This window comes from Cotesia typhae, unplaced genomic scaffold, assembly GCF_013202065.1.
Source record: "Cotesia typhae breed Kobodo isofemale line unplaced genomic scaffold, CoteBio_Ctyphae scaffold_45, whole genome shotgun sequence".
In the NCBI taxonomy this organism is placed as follows: Eukaryota; Metazoa; Arthropoda; class Insecta; order Hymenoptera; family Braconidae; genus Cotesia; species Cotesia typhae.
The window spans coordinates 3,353,091-3,373,979 of NW_027423777.1; the positions used below are offsets into that span (position 1 = coordinate 3,353,091).

At 29.9% G+C, this 20,889-nt stretch overlaps 2 protein-coding genes and 1 long non-coding RNA gene across 4 annotated transcripts in view; 2 read left to right on the forward strand and 1 right to left on the reverse strand.

Annotated features, from left to right (window-relative positions):
* LOC141536916 (uncharacterized) overlaps nucleotides 1-2,071 on the reverse strand; it is a 121,652-nt gene extending 119,581 nt beyond the window's left edge. The window contains exons 1-2 of the long non-coding RNA XR_012480818.1: nucleotides 1,999-2,071; nucleotides 513-977 (exon numbers count right to left, since the gene is read on the reverse strand). This is a non-coding gene — a long non-coding RNA (uncharacterized LOC141536916). The remainder of the gene's footprint in view (nucleotides 1-512; nucleotides 978-1,998) is intronic.
* The window catches only part of LOC141536912 (5-hydroxytryptamine receptor-like), a 77,326-nt gene that overhangs the window by 43,096 nt on the left and 13,341 nt on the right, over nucleotides 1-20,889 (forward strand). The window contains exons 4-5 of one of the 2 annotated variants that reach the window (XM_074257707.1): nucleotides 8,997-9,116; nucleotides 10,527-10,650. In XM_074257707.1, the coding sequence (XP_074113808.1) occupies nucleotides 8,997-9,116; nucleotides 10,527-10,650 (244 nt within the window). The remainder of the gene's footprint in view (nucleotides 1-8,996; nucleotides 9,117-10,526; nucleotides 10,651-20,889) is intronic. The other variant, XM_074257708.1, reaches the window with a different exon arrangement.
* On the forward strand, nucleotides 2,344-7,375 carry LOC141536777 (transcription termination factor 2-like). The gene is made up of 5 exons (XM_074257506.1): nucleotides 2,344-2,680; nucleotides 2,766-2,863; nucleotides 3,971-4,036; nucleotides 4,427-4,590; nucleotides 4,683-7,375. Exons 1-5 carry the CDS (start codon nucleotides 2,538-2,540, stop codon nucleotides 6,768-6,770), a joined length of 2,559 nt encoding a protein of 852 aa, XP_074113607.1. The 5' UTR covers nucleotides 2,344-2,537; the 3' UTR covers nucleotides 6,771-7,375.

A 20,889-nucleotide genomic window follows, 5' to 3' on the forward strand; every position in this document is an offset into this window, starting at 1 on the left:
CATATTGAAATATCAATTTCGTTTAAGATATCTTGTACTATTCATGACTGAATAATCTTGTCAATTCTATCTTCAACTTTCAATTTATACGGGAATATCTATATGCATACGAAATTTTTTTTTTTCCTTTTTCCGAATAGCTTCTTATGATACTGAAAATAGTGATGCAAATTTGTAATTTTAATAATTTTTTTAATAAAATGTTTCAATTTTATGAAAGTGACTCACATGATAATTTAAAAAAATTTTTTTTTAACATTATAGACGATCGATTTTTTCTCAACTAAATCAGAATTAAAAAAAAAAAAATATTTTTTTTTTTAATTACAATCAAATTTTTGCAAATTTTCTTGTGAAATTTTTCTTCTTATTTTTTCGTAATTTATTAAAAAATATTTTTACTTTTTTATTTTGTAGTAATTCAATACCAATAATATAAAAATTTTTTCTCACCTCTATTCCGCAAAATTTTGTAATTTAAAAAACAGTTAAATTTATTAAACATTTCTTACTTGAACTCCAATTTTGACGTCTCCAACAGCCTTGACACTCAACACTTAACACTGTTCACTCACTACTTGATTAATTACAATAATGAAAAAATATCTATACTATATCTCAAATCTAATTTTAAAAATTTTAAACTTTCAATAAAAAAATTTTAAATTAATTAAAGAAAATTCAAGTTAATAATTTTTAATTTTTTGGTTTTTTTGCAAGAAAAAAAATGTTTCGAATTTTTTAATAAATTTAAAGTCCTATAATTTTAAAATTTAGGTTTAAAAAATAATTAAATATCTGCGCTTTCATTATTGTAATTAATTATTAATTGCATGCTACCCGATTATAAAAATTCGAACCGTCAACTTTAATGTCATTGATACTTTCACAAAACATATAATTTAAAAAAAATAAATAAATACTTTGCCCGTTAACTACCAACCGTATTTTACCCGGAGTAAAAAATTCCGCAATCTCTGTAAAAAAAAAAAAAAAAAAAAAAAAAAAAATGATAATTTTTAATGAAAATTAAATTACCCGAAATGTGAAAATTTCCATAATTTTTTTAATTAAAAAAATTATAGCAAAAAAATTAAAAGAAAAAATTTCACATGTAGGAGATTAAAAAAATTATACGTACAATATTTTATAATACTAAAGTTACATGAAAATTAATTTAGCAGATATTTTATAACTTGAATAATTTTTGTAACAAATAATGGCAAAAAAAATTATAAAATAAAAAATTTTTTAAAATTAAAAATGTAATTTTTTGAAAATAATTTTTCAGAACAAATTCATTTTTTCGTTTTTAATTTTTTTATTTATTAAATTAGAACTAAAAAATATTTTTAAAGAATTGCACTTATAGTTTTTCAAATTTTTTTCAAATATAATTTTTTTGCAATATTTGTTTCAATAAAAAAAAAAACTAATTGTAAAAATTTTTAGACGTCGGCTAATTAAATTTTCAACAATTTTGTTAGTATTAAGTTAGCAGACATCTAAAAATTTTTTGAATTTTTTTTATTGAAAAAATCATTACAAAAATACTTTTTTAAAATTGAATTTGTAAAAAATTTGAAAAATTATAAATGCAATTAAAAAAAAATTTTTTCAATTTTATTAATTTTAGTATTATTAAATTTTTTTAGATTATTTTTTTGCTTGTTATTCAATTAATTAAAAAAATCAAAAATTGTAGAACGCCGGCTAATTTTAGTATTATAATTTTTAAATATTTATCACAAATAATATATGAAATTTAGGTTAGTCGACATTTAAAAATTTTAATAATTAATTTTATTAAAAAAATATTTAAAAAAAAAAAATTAAAAGAAAAAATTTCACATGCAATTTTTCAAAAATATTTTTTGGTTATAATTTAATAAATGAAAAAAATTAAAAATGTCGGCTAACTTTAATATCTTAATAATATTCTAAAATTATAAAACACCCTGATTGAATAAATAAATAAACAAATAACAATTAACTTACCATGAAACAAAAAAAGTCAGCAACAACCGCGGAAGCTTACCAGCGTACCCGGAAGGTTAGCGTGATGTGAAGTGCTGCGTAGTAGGTGCAAGTGCAACGGTCAAGCCGTGATTCCGTAAAAAACAGCCGAGTTTTCTTTCGGCCAATCAAAGCGCGGGATTCAACGGAACGCTGGTGCCCCATTGGCCAGTTTTGAATTTGAGCGGCCAATAAGAAACTCAGAATTCTAAAACCGTAACCGTTAAAATTTCAAACCAATCAGCGACGAGATACAAGAGAAACTCGCACCCGGGTTGAGTCCCGAAGCCCGAAATGCAAGTCCGAACGCTCAGAGGCAATCGACAGGCTTGTTCGTGTTTTTGTCAGCTATTTTTTGTTTGTCTAAGCGAAGCGCTGTCATGAAAAAAAAAAAAAAATACATTTAAAATGTATTTGTTATTTATTATTTATTGATTTTAAATAATATTTATCAAAGTTTTGTTTTAAATAATTTTAATTATTTATTTATTATTTGTTGTTAATTACCGCGAGTGTAAAAAATGTCGTTTGGTTGTAAAAGAAAATTCGTGGAATCAGTTCCGCTGGAGGAAAAAAGAAAAAGAGTTGATTATAATCGCAACTACAGGCGTGTGCTGAATAACAGTTATCTTATTGATAGTGATTCCGACGCCAGTGATGGCATGTAAGTGTTTGTTTATTTTATTTATAATAGTAATAATAATATGGATTTTATCGATTGATTAATTTACTATGTTTACGCTCTGCAGTGTGTTCTCTGATGATGAGCCTGATGGGGCTATTGATGTGGATAATCCTGGACCGAGTATGTCGGCCAATCAGCTTAATGGTCCTAATAATGCTTCCGGTGATTATTTTTGTGTTTGTTTATGTTGACATTTATTTTTGAAAGCATTAAATCTGTTTTTGTTGTAATTTGACATCATTCTGAAATCAACAGACATTTTATTGATTTTAATGATACTGAAATTGAAAAACGGCTAACTATTTTTGGTTTTTATCACAATTAAATTAATAAAAAAAAATTTCAATCAATAATTTCACATGGAAAAATTTTTTTAAATTATAAATGAGAATTTTTTTAAATATTTATGACATTAAATTTAAAAGTAATTTAATAATTTTTTTTAACAAAAAAATTAATTTTTAAAATTGCAATTTTAGTTTCTTAAAATTTCTAAATGTCAATTTTTTTTTGTCATTAATTATTTGTTACAAAAATTATTAACTATCTGCTAAATTAATTTTCATAAAATGTTTTAATCATTATTATTAATTCGTAATAAAGATTCTCAAAATTATCAGATGTTTGCTAATTTTTGTATCATTAATTTTTTTTTTTTTTTTTTTTTTTTTTTTTTTTTTTTTTTCAAGAATAAATTCCACATAGAAATAAAAAAAAAACTAACTGCAAATTTTTTACATTAATTTAATAATTTTTTTGACAGTAAAAAATGAAAATTATTACTACAAATTTTAATATGCTGAAGTCAAACTTTTGACAATTTTTTAATTTTTTTCTCAACTAAATCACAACTTTCTTGTAGAATTTTTCTTCTTATTTTTTCGTAATATTATTTTTAATAAAAAAAATTGTCAAATTTTCATCAATGTCAGTATCACAAAATTTTTCTATTTCTTGTTTTGTAAATAAACAATTGTTAATTTTTTTGTTTAAAAAATTTGAAAAAAAAAAAGTGTAAAAATTTTATTTTATTTTATGAAACTAAAATTAGCCAACACTCAACAATTAGCACTAAAAAATATTTTTAAAAAATTTCACATATAATTTTTAAAATTTTCTACATGTGAAAATTTTTCTTTTGATTTTTTGAAAATTATTTTGCTATAAAATAAATTATAAACATTTCTAAATGTCAGCTAATTTAAATTTTGTATAATTATAAATGTTTAAGAATGTTAAGACAATAATTCGTTTTTTTTTTTATTTCAGACGCTGATATAATTCACCTTGAAGTGGTAAATGAAGAAATTGTTGATGATCTTGATTCCGATTCAGGTTAGTTTAATTTTTATTTATTATTCAAATAACTAAACAATTTTTATCAAATATAAAAATTGTATTTATTTCTTTTAAAACAAAAAAAAAATAGAACTTATTTTTTTTATTAATAAAAAATGACAATTATCAATGATACTTTTACTGTTTGGCTTTTTAATACACTTATAATAAAAATCCTTGTAAAATAATAATTATAATAATTAATTATCGGTCAACAATTGGTGAATTTACCCGACTAATTTATTTATTAAACAAAAAAAAAAAATCGGATTCACTCTTCTAATTTTGTCATTAGAATTAATATTCCATTAACTTCAATGATTTTTATAAAAATAAAAAATTGATAATCAAAAAATTCCAATTTAAAATTAAATTATTTTTCTACAGATAACTCTGAAAATGATTCAGACGAGATGAATGAAGAATTTAATCTAAATAATCTTCCAAGATTCGATTCCTTCGAAGACAAATTCGACCCGGAGATAGCTTCAAAGACCGAAGAATTATTGAAGGAAATAGAAGAAACGGAGAAAGAAATCGAGCATTATCGCGTAAGTCTCTTTAAAAAAAAAAATAAAATAAAATAAAAAAAGTACCTCTAAAACTAAAATCCCAACTCACAATTATAAAACCAATCTTACAGACAATTATCGAAACCTGCGACTTGAATAAGCTCCAGGACAAAGGCCAGCGTCAGAAAGATATGCTAGAGTTCAAAGAATCTGAGCTGGACCGTCTTCGAAAGGAGTACGATGACGTTTTATCAGCCAAAGACAGTCAAACTCAAGCCCCTGGATCCCGACTGTCTATGAAGAAGCTCCAGGTGTTACATGGCACTCTCTTATCCTGCCCAAGTGAAAACCAACGCGAGAAAACCCCAGAAGGCATCAAGACCCAGCTTAAGCCTCACCAGGAGCACGCGTTGGCCTGGTTGCTCTGGCGAGAACGTAAGAACCCCCCCAATGGCATCCTCGCCGATGACATGGGTCTCGGAAAAACCCTGACAATGATTTCTCTGATTGTCAAAACAAACGAAGACCACCTGGACTCTGAGGACGAAGATCCACCGGCGAGTATCTCAGTGTCGGTACCCAAAGTCCCCCAGGTGAAAGGCAAAACCCTGGTGATCTGTCCAGCATCCCTGCTTCAGCAGTGGAAGAACGAGATAAAGAATCACTGCCATGAAAACATTTTAATGGCAAAAATTTACCACGGAACCCAGCGAACCTGCGACCGTCGTCTGCTGGCCCGTTACGACGTCGTAATAACGACCTACAACCTGGTAGCACGTGAATACTCTCTTAAATCTCCTAGCCAACTAGGCGTGATAGCCCGCATCAAATGGCAGCGCGTGATTCTCGACGAAGCTCACATAATTCGCAACCCCAGCGCTAAATTCTGCCAATCTGTGTGCGACTTGGTAACTAGTCATCGCTGGGCTCTCACTGGGACACCAATTCATAATCGTTACGAGGATTTTTACTCGATAATTAGATTTTTAAGGCTTGCTCCCTTCGATGATCCGAGCACTTTTCAGAATACAATCCAAAATGGCGTAGCAGGCAATGAGCGGCTGACAACTTTTATTAAAACTTTTATGTTGAGGCGTACTAAAGAGGAACTTCAGAACAAAGGTACTATGGATCGTTTACCCGATCGTACAATCGAAACAATTGTAGTTACATTGGATGATGATGAACGTAAGGCTTATCAAAATGTCATGGCGCTTTCTAAGAATTTGTTTGCACAATTTTTGATGATGAGAGCCAACAAAGGCCAAAGATTGGGCAGCATGACTTACGGAGCTTTTTCTGGGTATGATTCTGTTGGCTCTTCTCGAAGTGGCGGACGGGGACGAGGTGGGAGTAGAGGTAGAGGTCGCGGGAGAGGGAGAGAGAGAGGGAAGCAAAATACATTTACTGCTAATGATTTGCAGTATTTAGCAGACAATGCTGGAGAAATAAAAACTTCAGGCATGGTTTGGATTTTCGTTTTGATTTTGAGGTTGAGACAATTGTGCTGCCATCCGTCGCTGATTCACGGGTTAATTGAGCAAAATGACGTTAATACTATTGGAATCGACGGCAGTGATGACAAGGAAGAAATTGACTTGAAGAAAATTTCAGATTTGAAAAACATTGGCCAGAATTCGGATGATATTAATGATATTTTGGTAATGAGCAATCCGGTGTTTGAAAAAGCGCGCAAAAGCTCCAAAGTGAGAGCTGTGATGGAACGGGTGAAGGAAATTCTAGCTCTGAGAGACAAACTGATCATCGTGTCCCAGTGGACGAGTTTCTTGAGTATTTTTAGGAGCAGCTTAAGGGAAGTTCCCGGTGCTAAGTGCGCGGTTTTCTCTGGCGCAGTTAATGTTAGAGATCGGCAGACTGTGGTCGAGGAGTTCAACAATCCTGAGAGTGACACTAACATTTTGCTGCTGTCGTTGACTGCTGGCGGGGTTGGCCTCAATCTTACCGGGGGCAATCACATTCTGTTCGTCGACATCCACTGGAACCCTCAGCTGGAGTGCCAGGCGCAGGATCGCATCTACAGAATGGGGCAGACCAAGAATGTGTTTGTCTACAAGTTCATCACTGATGACACCATCGAGGAGCGAGTCAAGGAACTCCAGGAGCACAAGCTCGAGCTTGCTGCCTCTATCCTCACTCCTGGATCTTACCGAAGCGGCAACCGGCTGACGCTTGAGGATTTGTGCAAACTTTTCCAATAGTTTTTTTTTTTTTTTTTTTTTTTTTTTTTTCCCTCTCGTTTAAATAAATGCTTTTTATTTTTATTAATTATTATTAATAGTTGGGATTTAAATTTTAATTTAAATATGTTGGTAATTCTGATGAGTTTAATTGTGAGATGTCAGATTTTAATTCTGTTGCGTGTCTAGAATAAATAAGCAAGTTGGTTCGTTTTTTGGTGAGTTATTTCTCTAGATATATATACCCCGAAAGATGGATGACGTTGGTAAATAAATTGGAAAGTAATATGTACAAGTATTGGAAAGTGAATTTCAGTCCGAGAATTATCTGACAGTTGATCTGGTGCTCACAAATCACGAGCAACAAGCTAGAACAAATAACGCCGTAGTTGGAAATTGGTAATTGAATCACGCTCTGCGAAATACGCTTTTTATGTAGTCGATACGCTTTTTATATCGACGATACGTTTGCGGTTGTGACTAATTCAACTAAAAAATATTTTTTATTGCAATACTTTATTTAAAGTTGGACTTTTTTTTTATTTATAATTTAATAATTAATAAATATTTATTTACTATTTAAAAATAATTGCTAACGTTTAATAAATTTATCTTTCTTAAATAAATATTTATGGATCGTTAAATAATATTTACTCATATTTAATTTTTTCCAAATTGAATTTATTATTATTACATCATGTAATTATAAATTAATTTTAAATACATGAATGATTTAATTTTATTTTATTCAAAGAACAAATTGATTTTTGAAAAGTAATACAATGATTTATTTAATTTGCTCGTCAGGTTTGTTTAATAATTTTTTATATGGTTTACCATAGTTTTAAGGAAGAAAAAAAGGTACAAGTAATTGAGTTATTTTGTTTTAGTCTCTAGGTAATCTTGAGATTACTTCAGCTTATCAATATTAAAACCTCTGGCTTTTCGAGGTTCACTCGGATTTTTTAAATCAAAATAAATATCATTTTACTGCTTCATTCACAAAAAAAAAAAAAAAAAAAAACTAAAAAAAGTAAGTAATGAAAAAATCGTATTAGTCTTCGTTATATATTTACTAATATTTTCACAGCTTCAAAGACATCTTTGTCGACTATGAAAAATATACGTAGCATAAAAGAGCATCAATTTAAAGAAAGTTATAAAAAATATCAATTAATTAAAATCGCGCTTACATTCAATGAAAGTTTATAATATAATGTCGAGTATAAAATCTGAATCGGTTGATTGAAATTTAGTTTTTTCGTTAAGCAAGTTCTATTAAAAGTTTTAACTCTTGAATTTCTCTAAATTTTTTTACTAGTTCAAAGCCGGTTTAATTTTAATTAACCATTGTTTCTAAACAAAGAATCGAAGAAAATGAAGTGATGAGAAAAAAGCTTTTAAAAATAAATCATACCTTTGTGAATGAAGTTACGTATTCACTCATCAGTATTGAACATTCTTATATGATTGTAGTTTATTTTTGTTTATGTAGTTTTAATTTTTTAGCTGTTTATATTTAGAGCTTTTTAAATTATTCTGGACATTTAATATTATGGAAATAAATTTAGTCAGTTTTAAAAGTTTAAATTTATTTTTATAATTTATTATTATTATGATTATTATTTATTATTATTATTATTATTATTATTATTATTATTATTATTATTATTATTATTATTATTATTATTATTATTATTATAGATTCGATGAAGGAAAAAAAAAAAAAAAAAAATAAGTGACTATAAAAATGAAATAAATTTGAATTAAAGGATTATTAGGAAGATTAGAGAAAATATATATCCACTATTAAATAATTCTTTTTCGGATCACGTAGGATCCTTTTGTCTTTTTGACTTCATCGTCTTCGCTCGTTATTTATTTGAGTGTATATATCCATAAGTATAACATAAGTCCACTGACAAATCTTCAATAAAGTCGACGCGACACGGTTGAGATGCGATATCTTATACTCTTTATACCGCTGACATTTCTCCCAGATATAATATACGATATATAAGACGCCGTCAATAATGATATAGTAACCCGTGTCATTGAGATTTACTCCTTTGATGCATATAAATATACTCTTCACTCTTCAATCGGATCTGACTAGATACCATTGAATCTACGACAAATAACACCTATTTTGCTCATTTCTTCTCACAAGTGCAAATTCCAAGGCTTGCCTATTTTTAATGCAGACATTTATATTAATATTAATTAATGTGTATTATTATTTTTCAGGCAACGTTTTCGTTATCGCCGCCATTTTGCTGGAGAGGCATCTTCAAAGCGTGGCTAATTATTTGATACTCTCATTAGCGGTTGCTGATTTATTAGTTGCTTGTCTCGTTATGCCTTTGGGTAAGTGTAATTTATTATCGTTTATTAATTATTTCTTCTTAGATAAATCATTTAATTAATGAGTTTTTTTAAATTCACTTTTCAAGCAATTATTCATTCACTTTATAACTTATAAAACGAAAAATATATTCATTTTTTAGATGCGTCAGTCAGAAAATATTTTTTTAATTTTATTATTTATTAAAAGTTTACTAAATTTTATATTTTTATTTTTTTTTTCTAATCTTGTTTTTTTTTTTTTTTTACTGACATATTTTTTTAAAATTAATTTATACAGTTTAATTTTTACTTTTGAGTCATTAAAAATTAAAAAAATGTCTCAGCAAAATTAAATTATTTTTTAATATTTTTACATAGTAAGGTAAAGTACGCAGTAGTTGAACAGGTTTCAAAGTAAAACGTATTTTAGCCTACTTTACAATATAAAGATGTAATTCTTAGTTTAAATTAGTGATTTTCACGAAAATATAAACAATTTTGAATTTATTGAAGCGCAAAATAACGCAAATAATTAAATATTTATATTTTGACAATGTTTTTAAGATAAACTAAAACAGGCAAAAATTTTCAACGTTTTATTAAAATATCAAAAAAATTATAACATATTATTGGATAATATTAAAAAATAATACTGTGAATATTTAATAAGTTTATTTAAAAATAAGAAATATTTGTAATTAATTTTTTAATTACAGTTTTTATGAATAGGCAAATTTTCAATTATAAATAAAAAAAATTCAATTCAAAACGTTTAATAATTTTTAACTATAAAATTTTTTTAATTTGAAGTAATTAATAGGGATATTTCAATAAGTTGTACTTTTAAAAATAACATTAAAATTTCAAATAGTTTTTGAGTTACAGCCATTTAAAGATTAGCCGCTCGGCAGATAAAATAAACTAAATTTTTTAACTGTATTAAAACCTTTCAAAAAATCTGTCCAAGTACTGGTCCTATTTTTATAACTGTTTAAGTACTGAGTACTTTACCTTAAATAGAATAATTAAAAATAAATATCGATATTTTAATTTTTTAAATTAAAAATTTTCTTTAATTTATAAAATCGAATAATTAAAGAAATTTTACCTACTGATTATTTTTTTTATTAATCAAAATTTAGAATTTCTATAAAAATTCATAAGAAATATTTTAATTATATCATGAATTTTTTTTTTTTAAATTGTTCAATTTTTAATTAAAAAAATTGGTACACTAAAAATGAATTATGAATTTCTTGACTTTCAAACAAAGTAAATAAAATAAAAAAAAAAATTTTTCTAATTAATGATTTTCTGATGAATTCTTAGAAAAGAAGAAATAAAATTTGTAGAAAAAAAAAAAAAAAAAATACTTAGCTCTTTAGTCGGTAAACAAGCATTTCAAAAATTTTAGTGTGTCATTGTTGACAGGAGCCGTGTACGAAGTATCCCATGAATGGACACTCGGTCCTGACATATGTGACATATGGACAAGTACCGATGTTTTATGTTGCACTGCGTCAATTCTCCATCTGGTGGCCATCGCTCTGGACAGGTAACCCATTATTTTTTACACAAATACTTTTTTAAAAGTTCCATCCAATTTAATCTGTCACACCGGACAGATCAGTCTTTAGTTTATAGTCAAAGTGAATGGAAATGTAATTACAGGATTGTCACCCGGCGTCAATACAATCCAATGTGTATAATATTTTCATTCCCATCAAACTCACTCCAGATTAACTTACTAATTCCAAATAAATTATTTCTTGTTCCTCCGCACGTTATTCATACATTCTCCATTCACATTTAATCATTACTACTAACAATAATTAATCAGTAAGCGGATATTAACATGATGAATATATTTGTAAGCTTACCTCCGTACGTAAGCTCGTGTTTAGTAAATATTAATAATTAATAATATTCGGTGCCGTTTAGATTATTAGTGTATAGATTTGTACGCTCAAAAAACCTTTTATTAGTAAAAACAAATGTATTTTTTATCAAGAATAATTTTTACTCTCGATACTTTCAATTTTTTCAATTTAAATTGATAAATTATTTTGCAATTAATTTTTGCACTGATAGAAGAATTTATTAGATGTTAATAAATATTTATTACATCATATAATTTTAAAAATCATTTATTAATAGTTATAGAAATTTTTTTTTTTTCTCAAATATTTCGCTCCCCTTAAAATTGAAAAATTTTGTAGAAAAAAAATTTTCTACAAAAAAAGGCTTCTATCAATTTTTCCGTATTTTTTATCATTTAGCCAAAATTTTAAATTTAAATTTAGATTTCTAAGTTAAATATTGACGATATAAAAAAATTGTAAGAAACCTTTTTTAAAAAAATTAAATTCTATACAAAAAAGCTCCTCGTTAAATCATTTGGAGCAACTAATATTCTATTAATATAAAAAAAAAAATCATTTAATTTTTTAACAATACTTTACCTGAAAAATATTCTTAAATTAGTAAAAATGAATTTTGACAAATTTGAAAAAACAAAGCTATGAAAAGTAAATACAAAGATAAATAATTTGAAGACTTAATTATCCAAAATTACATGAAATATGCATAAGTACAGCGATTATTATTCATTAAACATAAACCGTAAGAGCTTAATGTCTTACTCCTTGGACTCGAGGCATCTAAATTTATATATGCGTGTAATTTATGTATAATACAGATATAAATCTATACTCGGCTCCTTTACTCCTTATATTATACATATACCGTAAGTTTATATACCAGCAATAATAAATGTGTACTTGAAAAGATTATTAAGCGCGGTAGAAAAGGTCTTGAATTGTAATTTATTTTGTTTAAATAAATTCCCGGATACGAAGAGCCGTAGAAAATTTAAGAGTCAGTCGGTGTACCCGAGGGAGCTCTTAATATTAAAACAGTATTTTAAATCTATGAGACACTGTATATTTATTGGTTATAAATTTATGTTCCGTTTGCGGGGATCAAGATATAATAATAATTTAATATTTTGCTCGAATCGATTGAATTTAATGTTTACCACCGTCTCAAGTAAATCTTAATACCGAGTAGAAATTATTTCATTGTTTATTGATGAAGGGCGAATTTAATTCGGGAAAATTCCAGTATTTACGGATAATTAATTTTTTATTATATTAATTTCTTAATTAGTAAGTCTGGTGTATATATTTCTGACCTGGAAAAAATTTTTAAGTTATGAAAAATTCATATTATTTCATTATAATTATTATAAAACTAGTTTTAAACAGTGATTTTTAATAGTAAAATTATAATTAAAATTTTAGTTAAAATTCAAATTTTTTAAAATGTTTTAAAAGTTTCTAAAATAATCCAGAATATTTTCGACCGATTAGAACACGGAAAAAATACGTTGTAAAATTTATAGAAAAGTTTGTAAAATTTACAAAATTCTATCTACAAGTCGGCTCATGTAATATTTACAGTACTATGTTATTTTTACGTGGTAAATTCTGATATTATAAATCTCTAAATTTAATAAATTCAGTCTGTAATTATAATATAACTTTTTCTGTTATTATTACTAAAAATTTATTGTAATTATAATTAAAAAGCATTACTTGAGTCAGCATCATTGCAAACTAATTTATATCACGGTTTTTAATTTTTTTCAAAAATTTTAATTTTTCTCATTTTTTACAGTCTACTTCAAGACAAATTATTTTTTTATAATCAGTAAAAAAAATAATTTCTTCACATATGATAATAATTTTAAATTTACTATTAACAGATTATTATTTAGATTTTTAATCAATAATCAAAGATAATTTTAATTCAAAAAGTTACTCTCCAACGATCACATAATATTCTTATAGCCCTGAATAAAAAAAAATTATTGAGACAAAGTATCGGATTGACTAGAAAACCAATACTTTTTTCTTTGTCTCAATACTTTTTTTTTTTTTTTTAATCAGGAAAATTTCATAGAATTTATCTGTAAATTTTACAATAAAATACGTAGTTTTCACGTAAACTCACGAGTAATAATTAGATATTTTTTCTGTAAATTTTAAAGAATATATACTGTGGAAATTTTGAAGATTATTTTCTGTAAATTTTACACAGTTGACATCTAAGGGGGAACACCACTGTGACGATCGAAAAAAAGAGATGATTTTTAGAAATTTTTTTTGACAGGGAAAATAAAGGAATTTGAGGAACGAATTTTTTTTATTTTATTAAAGGTACATTAAAGATTATTACCCTAAATTTTTATAAAAAAATATTTAATTATTACAAAGTTATTAACAATCTCGTAGAGCACTAGAAAAAATTTCTCCCTCCATGGTCGGTTCGATAACTCAAAAACAGATCATCTGAAAATAAAAATTCAAATTGCTTTTTAATCAGTAAAAATGTAGTAATCGTCGCATGTACGGAATTTAAAAAATTTTAATTTAAAAAAAAATGACGACTGATTGAAAATTTTCTTACTATTCTTACATTTTTTTTTTTTTTTTAACCCCGTTAAAAAAATTTCTAAAATAAAAATTTTTTAAATTGACAAACTTATTTAAATCCCTTTAAATTTTTTAAATTTACATACTTATTAATTAATTGTACTGTCATCGGTCCTTGATAAGTGTGCAAAGTTTTTATTCAATCTGACGTTTTTAAATCGCCGAAAATCAAATTCAAAGATTCCGTTACTTACACAGATGAATAGATAAATGAATCTGAAGCCAAAGCTAATAAAAGTGTGTTTCAAACAAGTACACTTAATCATATTTTATCAAATTTAAAAAAATATCTCAATAATGAATCACCTCGACAACTTGTCCATTGACAAATGAAATATTACCATTTCATAAAAACACTGCATTAAAATTTCAATAAAATATTATTAACGGTTCACGTAACAATTGAAAAATTGTTCCATAAATAACGCGAGGAAGTTTGAATCAAAGCACACATTAACTTTATGTTTATTTTGCAGTTATAACTTTGGCTGTTAGTCAAAAATGACTAGTTTATATTTGTAAGAATACTTTGCATTAAAAAAGTAGATTAAATGACATCTGATGCAAATCATACTGATAGAAGAATTTATTAGGGAGTAACAAATTGGTTTCTTATAATTATTTTAACTTACTTCTTTGGGAATAAAAAATAACAGAAAAAGGCTGAAATGGAAGTAAATTTCAGTTTATAAATTATTTTACAGTAAATTTATGGATAATTATTATTTAATGTTTTGCCTTCTTGGGAATATTTTTCTTCTTGGCAGGAGTTCAATTTACATTAAAATTACATTAAATAAATTTCACAGTTTTATATTATTTATATTGAGGCATTAAATACCAGCGGCTATTAGCTTAATGAACTATTAAAATAATTAACTATTTAAATAATTTTAAATATTAAGAAATATTTATTTTTAACTATAAACAAATCCTTCTATCAGTGGGGATATTTTGTCCAGGGATCAATAAGCCTGATACTCAAAATTGACAAATTCTATCATTTTTAATTTTATCGACCGATTTACCTCATTTTCGAATTCAGTAGTCCAAAGTTTAAGTATGTTGAGTTCCACTAAGATACACTAAGAGAAAAAATTTATTTTGAAAAAAATCGGCATTTTTGGGACAAAAAATTAATTTTAAAAAATTTTAATCAATTTCATTTTTTAAATGAAGAAATAAAAACTTCTCACAGTAATTTTCGTCTTAAAGAGATCCACGCAAAGTAGCCTAAATTCTAAAACTTCCTCAAAATTTGTAAATTCGACGTACAAGAAAATCTTAAAGAAGATTGAAAATTTCTTAAACGAAGTTAAAATTTTTTAAGCCAAGAAAATTTCTTCTTGCTTCAAAATAATTTCGGTCTTCCTTATAATTTTCTTGGTTCAAGAAATTTTTTTTTTTTCTGTGTAGCCTAATAACAATTTGATAAAATCAATATTTAAAAAGATTAATTTTCCGATTTTTTATTTTATTTCAATTTTTTTTTTTAAATAGATAGAATCTCACTTCTGCATAATTACCAAAATTACAATAAGAAAAATTATTATTCCTTCAGTTAAAAAATAAAATTTTAACAAATTAATTTCTTATTACAACATGGCTCATTTTTTTCAAAATAAATTTTTTTTTTTTTCAGTGTAAGTTACGATTTATAAACTTTTGAACTTATGGTAGATAATATTGAAAATAATTTTTTACTTTTTATTTTAGACTTTTCATTAAAGCGCAATTTTTATTTTTTCAAACTATTATTCATTTAATTTTCAATAAAGCTGTTTAATTTGATGCCACTTATTATCAAATTTATTCGGTTAAGTATGCGGTAGAACAGTGACGAAACAAGACCTGAGTAATAACAGTATATTTCATTTTATTGCTCATCAGGGAATTGGTTTCTAGGGCAATTCGACAATCCTTTTAACCCAATCCTATCTCTTTCGCCTTCCACAAAGTTGTTCTTTCTTGGGTGTACTTTTCAATAGTATGTTGAAAAAAAAAAAAAAAAAATAAAAAAGTTTTTAAAGGTCTTTTACAATTGTTGAAAGTATGATTGAAACGATTAAAGTTACGATAACTTGAGAATAGACCGGTAGATTAGTTAACTAAGTGCACTTTTTTAACGATCAAACTTACTCCACTCAACTTTGATTTATTATTAATAAATATTCCACTTTTAAGTTTGAACGTTTTTACTGACTCTGATTGCGTGAGTTTCTTTTCTTTTTGTCGTTACATTTACTGATACGATACATGGAAAGACAAGGTGTCTCGTGCTACTAAAATACCGGATCCACTCGTTATCCTGACGTATGTTCCTACATATTTTTATTTACTCTCTTGTCAGATTACACAAGAAGTACGTGCAAGGTACAATTTATCGACTTTTAGGTAAATCTTTAAATCTTTTGTCTTTAGACAGAAAAAAAAAGAAAATTTATTTTACTAATGAAGATTTATTATTATTATTATTATTATTATTATTATTATTATTATTATTATTTGTTATTAATTGCTCAGGGGGGTTTTCCCCGGAGTCCGACTCTCCGAGGGCCCAGCCTGAGCGCCATCCATTACTGCTGCACCACTCCACACAACAAGGCGGTTAGTGAGTGCAGCAGGCCAAATTCATTTGCCTAAGTAGACGCAGGGATCCCAAAATGACAGCCTTTTGCATCCGCACTGCTAGAGACACGGCTGCTGAACTGCAAGCCGGTATCTTCGCAAGTGAAGACACAAAAGACTGTTTCATCCCTCCAAGGACGCCGACAACCAAAACGACGAGCTTGACACGGTAACCTGGGTACAGTTTGCCAATTTCAAACAGGAGATCCTGATATATCTGGTGTTTGTGCTCTTCTTTGGCCGAGATATTGTATTCGGCTGGGGCCGAAAACTCAATGACATAAATGTCACGAGTAGCCTTGTCAAAGAGCACAATATCAGGTTTGTTGTGGTCAATCCGCCGGGTTGTTGCGAATGGTATGTTCCAATAAATTTTGGAACTGTCATTCTCAACAACCTGCGGAATATCTCCTGGCAGATAAGGCAACACTGGTGTCTCATCGATACCGCAGCTATATCTGAGATGATAATAGAGTACTCGCAGGGCAGCATTGTGACGCTGTATGTAGGCACCTCTTGCCAGCACAGGACATGCCGACAAAAGGTGCATCAGCGTCTCCGGATGTTGTTTACACGTCCGACAGGACGTGTCCGGAAGCTGCGCCTGGAGCACCTTGCTACGGTATTCGAGAGTGTTGATAACACCATCTTGGCAGGCAAATATAAACCCTTCGGTCTCGGACATCAGGCCAGCTGACTTCAAGAAGGAGAATGTCAGCTGGGTGGACAAGCCATGGTCACGGACGTGTTTGAAATACACGCTGTGCATGGACTTGTCCATGTGTTCACCGAGGAGTTTTTTTCCTCGGCTATCCTGACGACGCTCTTGAACTCCTTTTTCGGGAGTTCAATGAGAGCGTTTATTTCTCCGAGACCTAAGGTATTTGCCGCGTAGATTGCTGCCTTATACAAGAACGACCCCTTCCGCGCATTTTCATGACTATGAACAAATTGCATCAGGAAGTCGTCCTCGTCTGCTGTGAAATTGGCAACCTCGTATGTTAAACCCAGAACCAAACGATCGTGAAGCCGCTCCAAGCTCTGCAATCCTCTCCCTCCGATGTTCCGGGAGAGGTACATCCTGGCGACTGATGAATTAGGGTGCATACTCTGATTCATATTGATGACTTTACGGGTTTTGATGTCGAGATCTTTCAACTCATTTCGAGGCCATTTCAGGATCCCAAAAGAGTAAAGTAGGACCGGGACAGCGAGCATGTTAGTAGCTGAGACTTTGTTCTTGCCGGAAAGTTCTGATGACCAGATCTTCCGGAGTCTCCTAACATACTCACTGCGAAGAGTTGTTCGGACTTCAGAGACGGCATGCATTTGCCGCTCTTCAATCCCTAGATATCTGTACAACTCTCCGGCGTCTAATTCTCTTAAGACGCTCCCATCCACTAATTCGACATCTCCACCCGTATCAGAGCACTTACCCTTCGCCAGGTGTACGACCGCACACTTGTCCAACCCAAAAGACATTCCGACATCTCGTGTGTACTCTGCTACGATGTTGATGGCCGTTTGTAGATGATCTTTGTTGGCACTGTATATCTTTAGATCATCCATAAACAGTTGGTGAGTGATCGAGTATACTCGATCACTCGGTAGCCCCGCAGAGTACCCACGAGTTTGTCGGAGGGCAACAGATATTGGCAGCAGTGAGATGCAAAACAACAGAGGGCTCAGAGAATCTCCCTGAAAGACGCCTCTCTTGTACTGAACAGTTCCGGTTACGTGCAATGCATTTCCACTTCCTATGTGAAAACGCGTTCGCCAGAGCTGCATCGTACGTTGTATGCATCCCACTGTTTGGCGATTGATTCCGAGGCATTTGAGCAGATAGAGAATCAACTCATGTGAAGTTGAGTCAAATGCCTTACGGTAGTCAATCCAGGCCATAGACAGGTTGCGTTGGTAGTAGATTGCGTCTTGAATGACGCATCTATCTACCAACAAGTTGATCTTGCAACCTGACACGCCCTGTTTACTGCCACGTTGTTCGTATATCTGTTGCCACACAGGCTCTATCTCCTGCAAGATACGGTTATTTAAGATTTTTGTAAAAATCTTGTAAACCGCATTCAAGCAAGTGATAGGCCTGTAGTTCTTTGGGTCGGACAAGTCACCCTTTTTAGGGATGAGTACGGTTCGCCCTTCTACCAGCCAGTCTGGAATTGGTTCGTCGCCCTGAATGTATGATGTAAAAATCCGGGCCAGATGAACATGTGTAGAAGAAAATTTCTTCCACCAGAAGATGTTTATGCCATCTGGACCCGGGGCAGCCCAGTTCTTGCTGCCATTCAGGGCTTTACGAACCTCTTCCACACTGACTGCAGGGCTCTCTTCGGCGATATCCTGCCGTCGGTGTTCTCGACAGAATGCCTCGAAGTCGTGCAGAGCTGGAGTATCCGGGTTGACGTTTGGTTGATCTCCGTACAATTCACTCCAAAAGGCTTCCACTCGCTCAGATGATGGATAATTCTCGGGAACAGCGGTCTTAGGTGACAGAAAGCGTGAAGGGTTGGATCGAAACAAAGAGTTGTCGATCAACCGCTTCAGCCTTTTCTCTAGTGACTTTTTGGAAGCCACCAGAGCCCGCAACCTGTTAAGAGACTCTTCTTTGATGACAAGAAGAGTACTCTTGTTCAGTGTGTGATGTCGCCTTCGAAGTTCTGCCGCCAGGCGACGAACTTTGGCGTGTACGGTCTTTGAGTACTAACATACTCTATCACACACTGAATGCGGGAGACTTGTTTCCGAGAAATGTCAATTTTGTGTCCAAGTTGAGCGATGCGCAGCTTCAACTTCGCCTCGAAGGAGAGAGAATGTCTTCTCTCTATCGGCAGAAGCGAAGCCGCGGCACCGTACACAACTTGGTTGACAGTGAGCAGAGTGGAGTCCTTTTGAAGCTGTGTGGGGAGATCTTCGTTCACCGTGTCGAGCTGTTGTTTTGAGTGAGTCATCTTTTTGGAGATGCTCACTTGTCGACCTGTAAAGAGGTTGTCGTTGTCCTCGGAGAAACGGTGCCGTTCTTGGTGTAGCGGTGCTGGAAATGAAGGCCGATTAGACTGCCTTCTATTTGGCAGCAGCGATCGTCGATTATGCCGAAGGTATGAGGCGTAATTACGCAGGTGTTTGGGCGTAAAATGTCTGTGCTCCGGATGCATGCCACACCAAAGTGTGTGCATCCGGGCCATATACCCTGATACCTCCGGCTCGCTGTTCTGCCAGCACACCAAGAGATCGGCGCGAAGCTCCTCCGTCCACTTAAACTTAATCCTATAAGCGCCGGGGTCGTCATAAGTCATCGGGTCCGGTGTGCTCCTCCCACCTGATGACTGGTCCTCATCCGAAGAGGACCGGTTGTGGGGAGCACTTCTGAGATTATACTGTTTTGGAACTCAGATATTACGGTGTAACGGATAGTTGGCCCGTTGCTCCGGTTACGTTGTTAGCCTACAGACCAGATGTTGCGGTCTGCGTTTCCCGCGGTGCGCCACTAGGAGGCCACGTAACAAGCACCGCTTATTATTATTATTATTATTATTATTATTAGGAAAATTGTTGTTTTTGTTATTTTTTTTTTATTGTTGTTGTTGTTGTTGTTTTTAATTTTGAAAAAATAAGAACTTAAAATAATCTTAAATTTTTTATGATACTTAGTCTAACAAAAAAAATTTACAATCAATATTTAAGATTAAATAATATAAAAGCCCCAATTATTGACAGGTATCTAAACACTAACACCTCAAATAATTTTTCAATATTTATCAGGATAATTAATTTAATTGTTTAAAATTAATTAGTAAATTTCACTGATGGTCATTTTAAAAAAAGATATTTATTAGTAAAAACATTGCTTAAAACATTACCACAAACAAAATTCAACGATATTGATATTTGATTGCTTAAAAAAAATAAAATTATAACTTTGTCTCTTATTAGTGTCAATAATTTCTTGCAGAAAATTTGATTCTCTACAAAAAATAATTCTGATAAATTTTTCCGTATTTCTTATCATTTAGCCAAAATTTGAATCTAAAATTTGATTGTAAGTATGTTTGATTTCAGCACATATTAGAAAAAATTAAAATTAAAATTTTGGATTTAAAGATTGGTGAAACGAAAAAAAAGATAAGAAATTTTTTTTTGTAGGAAATTCAATTCTCTGTAAAAAAAAATTCTTATCAATTTTTCCATATTTCGTATTATTTATTCAATATTTCACTTTAAAATCAAAATTTTGGAGAAAAATGTCATAGATAAAAAATTACTCAAAATTTTTTTTTAGGAAATAAAATTCTCTATAGAAAAGACCCATAAATTTTTTCGTATTTCTTATCATTCATCCAGTATTTCAATTTAAAATTCAATTAAAAGCGTATTTGATTGCCTTAAGTTTTGAAAAAAATAAAAATGATTCAAAAAAATAAGTGAGCAAAAGAAAAACAAAAAGCAAGACTGAGAAAAGTAAATTAAATAATGAAAAGATAAAAAAGAGTGAAGAAGACATTGATTAATAATCCGTTATGTAAAACTGGGTCGCCTTTATTAACTTATTCCATTTGCCTTAGCAATTTTCACGAAATACATCGGCTGTAGCTCTCGTTCCTCGTTCCACACAATAACCTAGAACATATTAAAGCACCCTCTCTGGCAAACTCAAT

Bases quoted from the DNA above. Each gene is read 5' to 3' on its own strand.
- LOC141536777 (XM_074257506.1), top strand. From the start codon at position 2,538: ATGTCGTTTGGTTGTAAAAGAAAATTCGTGGAATCAGTTCCGCTGGAG. The intron at 2,864-3,970 runs GTGATTATTTTT...TTTTTATTTCAG, and splicing joins TGGTCCTAATAATGCTTCCG to ACGCTGATATAATTCACCTT. The intron at 4,037-4,426 runs GTTAGTTTAATT...ATTTTTCTACAG, and splicing joins TGATCTTGATTCCGATTCAG to ATAACTCTGAAAATGATTCA.